Here is a 15,547-nt window from a genome sequence, read left to right as displayed (position 1 = left end):
CAACAACAATTATTAACTCCTTAGATACTGACGGGCTGTATTTAACAAATACAGAGGGCTTTGGCAATAGCTCAGCAAGTAAAGTGTTGACTGTGTAAGCATGAAGAGTCCAGATCCCTGAATGTGCACATGAGAAGCAGAGAAGTGTGTGTCTGTAATCCCAGCAATGAGCAAGCAGACACAGGAGGATTCCTGGGACCTGCTGGTCAACTGGTCTACCCTGTCAGTGATGTCCAGATTCAGTAAGAGTAATTATCAATGGGGAATAGTTGCCAGAGACAGGGATGTTCAATCTCTGGCCTCTACACACATCTACATATATGAATGGACACACAGAGAGAATAACCACAAATAAAATGTTTTAAAATTTAATAACAGAAGTGAGAGAGATGGCTAAGCAGTTAAGAGTACTTCCTGCTTTTCCAGAGGGCTTGCATTTGGTGCCCAGGACCCTTGTCAAATAGCTCACAATCTGCCTATAACTCCAGTTCCAATGGATCTGACAGCCTGTTCAGTCCTTGACAGGCACTCATTCACAGGCAGCATACATTCACACAGACACAGATACACACATACATGTTATTTAATATGAGAATAAAAATCTACAGTTAATTTAAATAGCAATATAAATACTGTATATCGATGTAAGTACCACATGCATGTGTAAAAATTGCGTATTCTAAAATAAATGCAAGTGTACTGCTAAATCAAAAAATAAAAAAGTGTATGTACTCTCTGTGTCAGTATTAGTCAGCTTGGTAAGTTGTTTGAGCTGGACAGTATAATAAACTCAATATTTAGTCCTAAAAATCCCTGTAAATAAAATACTTGAGAAAGGAGAGGACGTCTTGAAAGCTTTCAGAACGTTGTGGATCTCCTCTACTATTCCATTCAAGGCCAGTGAGTGGTGATGCGTAGAGCTTATCTGTAAGGTGGAAACATCAACCAACCTGCTGTGTGTTGGGCTGAGTCCACTGATCCCTTTTGTGCATTGAGTGAAGTTCGTAATGTGCCTTGGCTCTCACCAGAGATAGAACGGCTCCCTGTGTTGCAAGTGATTCCACAGTCAAAATATTTCACCATTATTTTAAAAAGCAAAAACGTGGGCTGAAGAGATGGCTCAGCGGTTAAGAGCACTGACTGCTCTTCCAGAGGTCCTGAGTTCAATTCCTTGCACCTACATGGTGACTCACAACCCTCTGTAATGAGATCTGATGCCTTCTTCCGGTGTGTCTGACGACAGCTGAGTGTACTCACATCAATCAATCAATCAATCAATCAATCAATCTTTTAAAAATAAATGAATACAATACATCAATATGTTATGTTTTTTCAAAAAACAAAAACAAAGTTCCAAAGAGAACAAAACAATCTAAAACCCCGTGTATTAGATATTATCACCTTCAGACTCATTAGAAACTCTGTTGCACTTTTAGAAGATTGGCAGTATTACTTTTGAATTCTGCCACAGTAAAAACTTACATACCAAACCGTGACCTGCAAATGTGCTTTCTAAAATCTCTAATGAAAGCAATGCATGTTACACTTGAAGCCAGGATTTTAGCTTCAGCGTCAACTACGCCTTTTTTTAAATTTCCGTAAAGGGACAGGTTCTTGTTTTTCTTCCTCAAGAAACTGGCAAATTCACACATTTGAAGAACTGTAATTTGCATGGCAACTAATCTTTGAGTAAAAATAGCATTCTGTGGTAAAAACGTGGCTTACAAAAGAGTGTTGCACCAATTCATTTCTGAGACACATGTGGTACTTCAGTCAGCAACGGTGTGTAACATGCATTTCTGCCATCAGAGATTTTAGAAAGCACACTCACAGGTCAGGGTTTAGTATGGTGAGTTTTTACTGTGTCACAAATGAAGCCCTTTGTTGAACATGGCTTTTCTTTGCACTACTGTCCTGTGTATTCTTGGTAATGTGGCTTCCATTTGTGTTCAGGCATTTGTGCTCAAAGCACCACTTTGTCCTGTGTCATTGAAAATGTCCCCACATTGAAAAAGGCAGTGGCATCAAGTGATTATGAAAACATTTTTTAAAGATTTTATTTATTCTTATATGCATTGGTGTTCTGCCTACATGTCTGTGTGAGGGCATCAGATCTCCTGGAACTGGAGTTACAGGCAGTTGTGAGCTGCCACATGGGTGCTGGGAATTGAACTTGGCTCCTCTGAAAGAGTAGTCAATATTCCTAACCACTGAGCCATTTCTCCAGTCCCATGAAATAAAACTTTTTGTGTTCCTGAAATCCCAGTGGCTTCCAGGCACCCATAGACCAAACCTTGAGACCAGTTATTATAGAGAATCCCCAAATTTGCCCTGAACCATGTATGAACTAACCATTATCAGTGCCATGATTAATGGTGAGTGCTACCATACCTGCCTATAAGCCATTTTCTCACAAACCAAAAAGTAGTCTTGAATGGTTTTGGTTTCTAAATTCTATCTATTTGATTTAGAGTTATAGATGGTGACATGATAGTAAAATGGAAGCCAATGTGTGATCTCTAGAAGCAGGCTCTACAGTAACTGGAATCATGGTCTCTTGATAAATCCAAATTTCCTTGGGGCTTTAAAAAAGCCACACTCAGCACAGCTCCCTGTCCCTGCTCAAGTTCTGAACCACTAAAGAGAAACACGTATGTTTCTCTCATATGTTGTTGTACAGATACTGAAAATTACACCTCCATGTGTCATATAGTCTCCCCACTTGGGCTTACCATGGCTGAAGTCATGAAGTCCAGAAGAAGTTGGCCATACTTTTATATATTAGTCAAAGGTGTATTTACTTGTCCAAATTTAGAATCATGCCTACAGAGGCCAACAGGGCTCACTGAAGAATTTGGTTTCTCCCAGTTGATTTACCTTTGCAGACGCCACTCCTTGATCGTCATCCTGCAGAAGCCATTGGCGTGACTATTGCTCACATCACAGAAAGATGGTACAGAGACCACATCCAACCAGTTGCCCTGGAGTTGTGTTTAATAAGTTTAACATTGTAGGGCCTGATATGTTAGGCACTAGGAAGGAAGGGTTCTTATTTTATCTCCTATTACTTCTACCTAATGTGGTGTGGAGACTGTATATCTGCATAGCTTAATATGTTGGGGAAAGCCAGAGCTTCTGCAGTTTTCCCAGTTAAGCATGGTTGCATTTTAGATTCAATCTCATCATTCAGTCCTTCAGCAATGAAACCTCACCAGGATTCTCCTTCACACTATTATAATTCATAGCCATAGCTTAACAAATGAAGCCCATATTCAGAAAAAAAAAAAAAAGAGTTTTCAGTCTTTTCATACCTTTCTGGTGTCAGCTTTTAACCATTTTGAGTTCATGAGGAACAAGTTATTATGTTAGAAAAAACAAAACAAAACTTACTCTAGTACTCAGGATGAGTACTCCTTGAAATGTGCCAGTGTTTTGAGGAGTGATAAAGTGAATTTTATTTGAAAACTTCTGTTATATGCTTGCTAAAGATATAAATCACTATGTTAAACATTAAAAAAACAAAGCAAACAAACAATGAAAGCAAGAAAACCAGAGCTTGACCCTTATTTCTTCTAGAAGAATTTCTCCTAGGGCCTGAGAACAGTTATTCCTCCCATATTTCTCTTCTTTTCTTGTTCTTCTCTTATCATGAAATTCTGCAATGCCTAGTGCCTGTCTAATCTATTTTACTCCATATCATTTAATATAGGATAATAGGAAATAGATGCATTCTTCTCCTGACATGCATAATATAGAGCTCTTAGAGTTCTTAAGATTAAACAGTTTATCAACTGATATAATTATGTATTATATACATAATATTTTTCAAGGATAAATTTTTAAACTCATGGTACCTGAAATTTTAATAACTTTAATAATCAATATTTTCACAATTCTTTTCATTTCTTTTCAGAGTCTTAAGATTCCCATGAACTGTACTTAACACTATTAAGTACTTAATAGAATCAGAAAGAAAGAAAAATAATATAGTGACTATAGCAGTTGTTTATCTCTGCTCCTAGTCCTTTAAGATAGGTGTGATGACTTTGCAGTACTGGAATGTGAGGCACATAATAGAGAAGAGGCATGAAATGCTGGACTCAGATGATAATGCTGGTGATTGGTGGTCACTCTAAAACCAAATCTCTAGCTGCCATGGCTGGAACTTATCATTGGAGTGCCAGCCTGCAATGCTTGAGGCCATGGATTTGATGCCCAGAACTACCAAAAATAAATAAAAATGAAAGTTAAATATCCTGATCCTGTTAAACACACAGAAAGAAAGAAATGGAGCTTAAAGGGCTCTTGGAATTATAAAGAAATTCAATTAACTTGCCGGTGAAGAACTAAAAATCAGTGACCAAGTAGATACAGCCTATTTGTCAGCTGGACCCTTGTAGAAGACTAAGGAGAGAGCTTTGATATCACTGAATGACTATGGGGTGGGGAGAGTTGTCATGGCAACAGGAAGTCATGGGAGTGAGTTCTTAAGGGAGAAAGACATGCTGAGTGACACTGTAGATTCTTCCATTTTTCCATGGCTTCGTGGACAGGTGACCTGGAGGGGAGAGGTTGTGTGCCTGCTCTCTTAGAGACTTCATTTAAACATAGTTTTACACTGGGCTTCCAACAAGAGGCAGCCATGAATCACATTTAATTGTTGGGCTTCAACAGTGCACATCTAGATAACGGAGGTGATTGTTAGCAGTGCATAGCAGAGGTGCGGTTTCATTGTCGAAAGCGCACAGATTGTACCTGATGTGTTTGCTAATGCTCTAAACTCTCTCTTCCCCCATTCTGCTCCATTCCTTTGGCTCAGTAGACTTGATGGTATCAACCAAAAGTGTCAATGTAAGTGAGTCTTAAGGGTTGAAAGGGCCCTGGGATGAATTGAAAAACACACTAAATCCTGTTAGACTTTGCTGTCTTAATTGTATTCACCTTGAGGTTTTGTTTTGCCTCCCCTTCCTTTACCAGAGAGGGTTAATTGCAGTCCCTCAGAAAGTTTATAGAAATGAGGCTGTTGTGTGTGTGAGAGAGCGCAGTCCGTCTGGCAGAAACATCTGTGAAAGGAGCAATCTGTTTATTAACACGGTCACCCTGGGTTGACTGCATCATTCTCTTCTGCAGTCTAGCTAAACTTGTAATGCTAATGGCTTGTACATGGACGTGAGATGGCAAAACAGTACGGCAGCCTTTTTTTAACTTGCCAGCATTCAAAATATTACTTAGTGGGCATTTCTAAGAAAAGAGAAGTTCAACGTATACTGGCCCAGTGATTTTTTTACCTGGGATTTGCCTGGTCTGATTTGTTCAGCCTCGTCTTCGGTTTTCCGCACCCAATGTAATGGATTTGCATTTAACTACACCAAAGGAGACCTTACATGGAAACTTCCAACTCACTCTGGTTTCAGATCAGATAATAATTGCATCAAATTTTATTTTCTGTGAAAAACAAAAATCCTCAGAGCCAGTTTTAAGACTCTGAGGAGATCTGAAGTTAATCGGGGCGGGGGGGGGGGNGGGGATTCTCCGTTTAATTGTTTTTTGTTATCTGTATACTTTATGTCTGTTACTACAAAATAAAGCCTCGGTGAATATATCTAGTTGTGTATGAATAAACAAATCTACAACAAAGTAACAAAGTCCATAGTCCATCAGTTCCTTTATTTAAAACTAACAGTATTGACCACATGGTGTGTGTGTGTGTGTGTGTGTGTGTGTGTGTGTGTGTGTGTGTGTCTTTAGAAACCATTCATTGTTCACATGATATTGTCCAAGGCCTTAGGCTATTAACTTGCCTAGACTGCTATAGCTGCTGAGTGTTATTGTCTGCTGGAACTCACAGTTGTTGCTTTCCGAGGCCTGTGCCCTTAATCACTGGGCATTATTCCAGCTGGGGAAAAAAAATCATTATTTCCTGATTAAAGCAAATTCGCTAGTACTCTCCAATAAGCATTATTTTTGTAAATCTTCAAATTGGACTCTGTGTGTATTTGAGGAAAGGAATTTTCATTCATTTATAAATACTCTGCTATTTAGACTATTACCATGGCCTGGCTTTCTCTCAAGTTTAGGAGGCTAAATGCACTTTAAACAAACATTTCTACAAATTGAGTGACGTCTGTAATGGTTTCTTTCGCTGCTCACAGATGTTGATGAATGTACATCAAATCCCTGTAGTAATGGAGATTGTGTTAACACACCTGGATCCTATTACTGTAAATGTCACGCCGGATTCCAGAGGACTCCTACGAAGCAAGCATGCATCGGTAAGACAGGGATTGTGCTCGGAAAGTAAAGTAGAGTCAGCAAGGCTGTTGAAGTTAAAGGAAACTTATTAAAATGAGACAGGGATTAGCTAAGCTCTGTTGCGTTGTGGATTTGTTTTAGGACGCTCTTGAAGAACTCCCCTTTAAACATAAGTACCATGTGCATGTATAACCCAGGAGATGTAGCATCTGGCTCCAAAACCCTTTAGTCTGCTTTCTTCGCCTATAAAGCACGGCTTCCTTTCTCCAAATAGCGTCAACATTGACATTCACTGAATTTAAGATTTATAGTCATTTTCAACTACTGGGTGTTTTTGGGTTTTTTTGGTTTTTTGGTTTTTTTTTTTTTTTTTTTTCTTGAGCCACATTCACAAACCAACACCGAAATCTTTCTTTGTCTGTATTCAGTCTCATTGCCTCCCCCACCGACACACCCAAACCCTACCTCACTACTGACTCATCGAAGAATCCCTTTACCAGACAAGTTCACTTGTCTTTTGTTTCCTGTTCATCCTCTCGAAGTTAGGTGCCTGGATGGACTTTCTCCGGTGGTTGTCCTTGTATTGCTCTGAAGCCAGAAATTCCTCTGTTTCCTTCACTGACCCAGCACTGACTTTAAGGCCTTTGTCCACTATGCCAAAAAAAGCACCCTTGATAATTCTGGCTTCCTCCTACCTGCTCTTAGGCTAACCGCACCCCAGGACTTTCTCTGTCTTTCCTTCTTCATTCACTATCTGGTAAGGAAAACGAAAATGCTTACATTTTCCATCCAAAAGGAAAAGCTAGTGAGAGGTGAAGGATGTTGCTGAGAAATCAGTATCATCCCAGACATCACGTGACTATTTCAAATTGCATGCATTATCTTACTGTTCCTTCAATAAGCATGACAAAGAAAAACTCTTTGGCTCTCTTTAATCTTGTCAGATGTTGATGAGTGCATCCAGAATGGAGTTCTGTGTAAAAATGGCCGATGCGTGAACACAGATGGAAGTTTCCAGTGCATTTGTAATGCTGGCTTTGAATTAACCACAGATGGAAAAAACTGTGTTGGTATGGAATTTCTCTTCCCTTGAAAAAAAAAGACTTCTAGAAGATATACATTTTATTTAGAACCACATAGAGGATACCTACAAGGGCTTCCATTTCTCATGTGTGAAAGAAAGTTGGGTCACATTACCTAGGTAAATAAAATATGAAAGCATTTGACATGACCAGAAACTTAAAGTGTCAGAATTAATGAACAATGAATGCTACAGCAACATATAATTCATGACTTCTCACATTTTTCCCTATGTGGTCCATATTTAAATATAAGTAGCAGTTATTTTCCAGCAATGTGCTGAATATTTTAGATGCCATGGCCATAACACTGGCAATGTAGAGAAATTTGGGGGAATATGGCAATGTTGATCTCTGTTGTAACTGAATCTCTTGATAGGTTGGCATGCTTCGCTGAGTAATTGGTGTCAAAAGAGAGATGGAACTCAGACATTCACTAAGGAAAGCACAGATCATTCCACCTGAAATGAGGCTCTCGAAGCTTTAATTCCATTGTAAACGTGACACCCACTGGGAACTAAAAGACCACAGACCTTACACAGTCTTAAGATTTATTCCTTGACTTTGCATTCATTGTACTGAAGGACCTTCAAGCTTCCACACTACCTGTGATCATGCACTAGACATCCTTATTTTTAAAAGTGAAATAAACAGGCAGGCAGTCCTGAAAACACACACAGACAGGCAACATTGTGCAGACTGATCAGGCTGTATTTATGTGTTTAGGAACATCAACAGTAAGTGGGAAAAGAGGCAATGGGTTTGAAAGACAGCAAGGAAGGGCACATGAAGGGAAGGGTTGGGAGAGTGGGAAGGGGAGGGAGAAATGATGTAATTGTATTATAATCTCAAAGCTAAATAATTTTAAAGAGTGAAATAGTACCCACAAAGACAGGATTCCTATGGAGATAGGTTTGACTGTAGACTATGGAAGGAGAGGCGTGGTTCTCTTGAGGTCAGCGGTCAAGGTCACTGTGTCTTTCTGCCACAGACCATGATGAATGTACAACGACCAACATGTGCTTGAACGGGATGTGTATCAACGAAGATGGCAGCTTCAAGTGCGTGTGCAAGCCAGGTTTCGTCCTGGCTCCAAACGGCCGCTATTGCACAGGTATGTACAGCATTGAGGTGAGAAAGCCACCATGACACTCACATGGCCCTTGGCTCGTGCATGAGTATACTCAGTATTTCAGTTTCATGCTCTTTGTTATCTCTTGCTAGTTTAGGAAGGCAGATGTCTAAAGCTTCCTAAGGAAAAATATATTGTTGAGAAACAACTGTGTCTTTGCAAAGTAATAGTGGTATAGGAAAAAAAAATTAAAGGAATGGCAGATTGGTTTAATTAAGTCTGAAGGAAACAATACAGAAACAATGTCTTCCTGCTTGTTGGATAAATGAGCAAGAGTAATCAAATGCCCTTGCAAACTCTTCATTTTTATATATTCCCAGGACTGGATTTTTCTAGGGTCATTTTTTATGGGCAAAGTATCTCATATATTACATAGAGCTGATCTGCAGATTCTTTGGGAACATATCATGAATCTCATTTCATCTTAATTTCATTAAGTGGAGACATAATTTGTGTGTTTTCATTAGCTATTTTGTTTATGAAGCAATTTTGGAGACCAAATAATTTCAATAACTAGAAGCCCCCCTGGAAATACACGACACTGTATGACGTTCATACTCACAAGCAGAGCTTTGGAACATGGAACATGGTTTGTGGGTTCTGTCTTGGAAGCAAGCTTTTATTCTTATTTCAGTTTTCTCCCTTAGAGGAAATCGACTTTCTGCCTTCAGTTTCACCAGTCTACCTGAATAAATTAAAATTCCTTACCAAGTCCTATGACTTCATCAACATTCCAGGGACAGTCAGGATACAAAGTGGTACAAGTTTATATATAACAGATAGCTTTTGACTTTGCAAAGAAGGGAACTCTAAAGTGGACGGGGAGAGCTAAAGCTTTGGACTCGAGGTCGGTTGACTGAGACTGAACACAGGATAGGTGACTACCATGACCCTGTATTGCACACCAGTTTGAAACTTCACTTGAGAGTTTCTTAGGAAAATTAAACGCCCGTATCAGATTCCTGGCTTTACCCATTCCTCCCTCCTGGGATTTATTCTTCATCAGCTTTCTTACTACAATGGTTAGAATCTGTGGGTCTTGACTTACAACTTCTGTGTCTGAGGTGTGCCTCTGCTGTTGAGAAATCTCCTTAATGTTGGGCAGCATTTGATAAATGCAAATAGACTGGAAATTACAAGGCAAATCTCAACTTTTGTTGTTGTTAGTACGAAATATTCAAATTGATGTCAAAGCAGAATCTACGCGTGTGTGAAAAAAATTGTAAAACTTGGCCACGGATTTGTAGAGATCTACTTCACTTCATTTGAATTAGATATTATTCATAGCAAACAAGGTTATCAAAGAGATAATAGGAGTCATGAGACTCTTTTTTTTCCCCTCTCAACGCATACAGCAGATTTTACTCAGCCTTTATAAAATGTGCTTGATAGGACTGTATTGTTATAGAGGTCGGTTTGCATTTATATATAATAAAGTTACTCAGTTAAAAGGCTGATAGGCGAGGGCAGTTCAGCAAGCAAAGTCTGTTACTCAGTAATGGACCAGTTTCTGTCCCCCCTCCTGGGCAGACGTGGACGAATGCCAGACCCCAGGAATCTGCATGAATGGACACTGCATCAACAACGAAGGATCCTTCCGCTGTGACTGTCCTCCCGGCCTGGCTGTGGGTGTGGACGGACGTGTATGTGTTGGTAAGTGAGGTCTTCTATAATGGCCCGATGGTCCCAAGTGATCTCTGAAAACACAAAATGGGATATGTCTACACAAAAGAATAGTATTTGACCACAAACAGAAGACATGCAAAGACACACGTAAGACTTCTCTCTCATGCCAAGTGAGAGGCATCTGTCACAAAAAGGCTATATTATATTGTGTTTGATGTTGTTCAGAGGAAATGGCCAGAGAGACCAAGCTGCATGCATTTAATATGATTGCTGAGGGCAAGAGGAGGAAATGTTAGCTAAAGGACATGCAAATGTTCCCAAAACACACTGTGAGTGTAAACACTCTTAAAATGTAGAATTCCCATGGGTAAATTTTATGGCATATAAGTTATACTCAATAAAACTCTTTTATAACACTGAAACCCTAAACTCTCTCTTTTCAAAGCTTCTGATGGTATACAAAGAAATAGAGTTCTGTATTCAGTGAGTGTTTGTGTTGTTATTAACCGCAGCATATGTAATAAGGGACTACAGTTACATTCATGTAAACTTTTAACTTTTTCTCAAATAAAGCCTGAAGCATGAGCAACTCGTGCCGTAGAAGTATACTAATATCTAAAGCGTAAAGTATTCAAGAGTATTCCTCACCACCACAGAGGGGGACTGTGAGACCAAATACATATTTTACTCTAAGCCACTCTGAATTCCCTTTGGAAACACCTGCTGAATGGATGGTATGAAAATGAATCCAAAGGGCCACGAGTTGGCGTTGAAAAACCATGTGGCGTTTTTGATGGGCTGTGGGCACTCCGAGATCTAAGCAGTAATGCTGCAGTGATGGCGTAGAGAAGTTAGGAAGATAGGTGAATAGGGTTTCCCCTTCCAAGCCCTTCTGTGAGACTTAAAGGATGGGTTGGTCCTTTTCACACCCTCTGGATTTCAGCTTATGCAGGAAGATAGCAAGGCTGGTTTGAAAGCACATTTGAGAAAAAGGAAATTCTTAGCCATCACATTTAAATACTTTACATGTAACTCTTGAATCCCAGGAGGGGTAAGGAGGGACAAGGAAGGGTGGGCAGATGGAAATCATCTGTTCTCTCAAATTCATCCTCCGTCCAGCTGAGGCTCCATCCCAGCTTGCAGGTTGTCAGCGCTTTGTCTAGGGGAAATTCAAACAGAGCCGCTAGAAGAATGTAGCTCCTTCCTGTGTGGAGAGCCCAAGAAAAATTTTTCAGTTGCCTAAAACTACTTAGTTACTTTTCATCTACACCTAAATGATTCTGTTGAAATTGAAAGTGAACATAAAGCTGGTTTAGGATGGAGAATTTTTTTTTTTCCTTTCAAGCAGCCAGTTTATGAGCATTTATCACAAAACTGATGTTCAAAACCAAAACTTGGTTCTTTTATCCACATGCCTGGAACACATCAGAAACCTTTGGAATGCTTTTATGAACTTTTTTGTCCTTGTGGCGACTTCAACATTTTAACATAGAACACCATTTATCCGAGTGGAAAATTATATGTTGCTATTCTCATACTAAGGTGGATTTTATCAGTCCTCCCAATAAACAGTGGGAACTGTTCCTTGTTACGTGTTAGGAAGAAGTCACGCCTATATCTTATATGAGTTGGCTCTGTAACAGAGGTTTCTTTAATTATACCTTTCTTCCTATAAGAATTGAGATTTAAAAAAAAATAAACTTTCATAAAATTAAGCTATGGTTTTAGCGTACTAAAGAACCATGGCTCACAGTGTAAACAAGAGACAAAACTTATGTTTCCCTACCATTCCTCACCCCTTTAAACTATATTGTAGTTATTTCAGGAGACAGAGAAGATCCCATAATGAAAGAAGAAAAGTCAGGTTATCCCCTAACGTAACACTTAGGTGAAAAAAAATTCCATGAAGATTTTATTTAATGGGTGAGATCCAAATCTTGGCATTAGAATGTTCACGAGCATATGATAATTAACATTCCTGAGTTTTAAATAATAAATACCCTTCCAAGCTCACCTCCTCCATGAGTGATGGTGAAAGCAGGGATTCTTTGTATTATCGGAGCCACCCTAGGGTGGCTTTGCAAGTATCTAAAGTCATCTTGTGCGTGCGCCTGCCACATGGAGCCCTTTCTTCATGTGACCCAGTCCATAGACATATCGTCCTCTGCCCTCTGTCTTCCTTATCCACATCCACTGTGACCCGAGGCTAGCCTCCCTCCACCATCTGTTCATTGCTGATACAGTGGGTAACATAGCACCGGACCTGCCTCTTAAACTGAATAAAAAGCCTTTCCAGGGAACCCATGGAACTCTTTCGATCTTGATAAGTTTTAAGTTAAAAGAACTTCAACTTATAACCCAGATTATGCACACACACACACACACACACACACACACACACACAACACAACCTTTTTTTAATAACCATTCTCTTAAGAGCCAGCAGCCTAGATTATAGATAGATAAGTAGGTAGGTATGTAGAGAGAGAGAGAGAGAGAGAGAAACAGATGACAGATAGATAGACAGACAGGCAGGCAGACAGATTCGTGACATTGGGCAGATATTAGAGATCTGCCATTAAATTCTCTATATCTTCAGGATAGGATCTCAAATTTATCTTACCTATTGGAAAAATTTTAGTTAAATTCCATTTTCAGCAGGTTCCTTGAAACACTAGCTTTAGAACATTTCATCATGTTCCCAAACCCTAACGTATTTCTTTATAGAAAATTTATGCTCCCCTCCTTACCAGTTCTGTTGTTTACTGTGTGCTATTAGACAAGGTATAGTCCCTCTTTAAAAAAAACAAAACAAAACAAAACAAAAAAAACCCTCCTTTCCTCAATACCTCTATTTGTTGGTGCTACATACTTCACCTCTGTAAAGCATTATACAGTGTCAGCTCAGAGCAAACAGATAATAAGAAAACAGTACTGGCGAGATGACTCAGTGGTCAATAGTTCATAGAACTCTTACAGAAGACGCAACTTTGATTTCCAGCAAAATCAAAGGAGATTGTGATTTTTTGGAAAGTCTGGCTTCATGGGCACCTGCACTTATGTGTGTACATGCACATGTAAATTAAAAATAAAATCTTATTTGAAAGAAGAATAGTACTTTTTATTTGGTTAAAATAATGGCATCACATCTAGTGTGAGTCTTAAGAGTTGCTGTTTTATGTGGTGAAGTTGACACGAAAAAAGCAAGTAATACAAAATTAGTATTCTGCATCCATACATATTTTGCTAGTGGTTTCTAAAATTTGCTAATATACTGGTAAAAACAATTCTCAAAATAATCTCATTTTAAAGAAAAAACAAACCCGGCACTGGTGGTGCACGCCTTTAATCCCAGCACTTGGGAGGCAGAGGCAGGCAGTTTTTTGAGTTCGAGGCCAGCCTGCCTGGTCTACAGAGTAAGTTCCAGGACAGCCAGGGCTATACAGAGAAACCCTGTCTTGAAAAACCAAAAAGAAAAAAGAAGAAAAAGAAAAAGAGAGAGAAAGAACAATGTACTGAAATGCAATATTATATGTAAAAGATATGTATACTTTTAGTGTATATTAAAATATATATATATATATATATATATATATATATATACACATACATACATATATACATATTAAATGCATACATTGCTCTGGTCCACCCAGTTTCCACCCCAGTCCTGTGAGAGCATTCTCGTAGCTCACTGCTGGTATTCATCTTTCCTATTGTGACTCAGTTACATGATTAGAGAAATATGAACTGAAGTTTTATCTTGGTGTCCTTGATCATAATACTGTCCCTGCCAAAGATCAAAGAAATAGTGTTGCTACCCCTTGGGGCTTTGATTTTCTGAGTGTTATTTGGCACCTCACTTAGTGTTTAACTAGCATTCCTGTTTACTTTATAAACCACTTCACTGGTTAGTAAGGTGTATAGTAATCTGAGATATTCCATCTAATGGAGATCTGAATTCAGGATGGGTGTGGTCCTAAGGCCCACATAAGAATTACACTGCTCTCCTTCTTGGGGACCTTCTGGTGTCAACTGCTCTCAATAACTTAATCAACCACTCAAACTTTTGTGTAATGCTCTTGTTCCTGTAATAGATTCCACAGCTTTTTGCCTACTTGCTTTTATTCTTTCATTTTTATATCTTTACTGGTTTAGATTTGTTTATTGTTTTTACCTTCATATGTATGCACCTGGGTGAGCTTATGTGCACCATGTATGTTCAGGAGCTCTCTAAAGCAGGAGCAGGTGCCAGATCCCCTGGAATTGACATTACAGGTAGTTATAATTTTCCATGAGGGTTGTGGAAACTGGACTTGGGTCCTCCACAAAAGCAGTAAGTTCCTTTAGACACTGAATCATGTCCCCAGCCCAGTCAACTTGCTTTGAAAGGCTGTACATTGTATGTTCTTGTCCTGAAAGCAGCAGTCACTTTAATCACACTGATCCCTCCCCAAGCTCTCACAAAAATCCTACTTTAAATCAAAACTGTGTTTCTCAGGATTAGAATGATAAACTCGGGACCCTCTTGTATGTGGATATAAGAACATCTCAGAAGTGAATGGAGCTACACGAATCTAGTACATTTCATGGATAAAAACTACTAGAACATAAGAAAGCATTAGAAGCCGGGCAGTGGTGGCACATGCCTTTAATCTCAGCACATGGGAGGCAGAGGCAGGTTCTGAGTTCAAGGCCAGCCTGGTCTACAGAGTGAGTTCCAGGACAGCCAGAGTTATACAGAGAAACCCTGTCTCAAAAAACAAAAAAAGAATGAAAGAAAGAAAGAAAGAAAGAAAGAAAGAAAGAAAGAAAGAAAGGAAGGAAGAAGGGAAGAAGGGAAGAAAGGAAGAAAGGAAGAAAGGAAGAAAAAGGGAAGAAAGGGAAGAAAAAAGAGAAGAGAAAAGAAAAGAGAGAGAAAGAAAGAAAGAAAGAAAGAAAGAAAGAAAGAAAGAAAGAAAGAAAGAAAGAAAAGAAAAGAAAGAAAAAGAAAGGAAGGAAGGAAAGCATTAGAAGACACACCCTAAGAAATAGATACAGTTATTTCTAACAACTTATCAACAATGTTAGGGACATACAATGGGGGCTATCTCTGATGAAATGACCATGTTCTAATGCTCAGAAACTTTGCTGCCTCTCTGGCCTTTAAGGTGTTCAGATTTTTAAAAAATAGTCCATTGTTTACTCCCTCATAAAACTGTAACATATTTCGTAAGACTAGAGAGTGAGGGAAGGAACTACTGCAGGATTTTTAGGGGTGTGGATTGGCACAAAGGGAAAAGAGGCACCTTGGGAGTCACTCAAGCTTACCGTGAATCCCAACTTGGGCCTTTGAGAGTCTGTACCTTTGACTTTATACCTATTCTTCCTCACCTCGAGTGACCTCTCTCATGAGACCATGGTCTGCACAGCCCCTTAGTACAGTGTGTGTGTGTGTGTGTGTGTGTGTGTGTGTGTG

The 15,547-nt window shown here is 39.2% G+C and overlaps 1 protein-coding gene across 1 annotated transcript in view; it reads left to right on the top strand.

Moving 5' to 3' along the window:
• Fbn2 (fibrillin 2) overlaps positions 1-15,547 on the top strand; it is a 205,113-nt gene that overhangs the window by 99,281 nt on the left and 90,285 nt on the right. Inside the window, exons 12-15 of the mRNA XM_021214571.1 lie at positions 6,153-6,272; positions 7,197-7,322; positions 8,323-8,445; positions 9,994-10,116. Coding sequence (XP_021070230.1) covers positions 6,153-6,272; positions 7,197-7,322; positions 8,323-8,445; positions 9,994-10,116 — 492 coding nt within the window. The remainder of the gene's footprint in view (positions 1-6,152; positions 6,273-7,196; positions 7,323-8,322; positions 8,446-9,993; positions 10,117-15,547) is intronic.

This window comes from Mus pahari, chromosome 15 (genome assembly GCF_900095145.1).
Source record: "Mus pahari chromosome 15, PAHARI_EIJ_v1.1, whole genome shotgun sequence".
Classification (NCBI taxonomy): domain Eukaryota; kingdom Metazoa; phylum Chordata; class Mammalia; order Rodentia; family Muridae; genus Mus; species Mus pahari.
The sequence above is the reverse complement of the archived record's forward strand: the minus strand, read 5'-3'. Positions and strand labels throughout refer to the sequence as shown.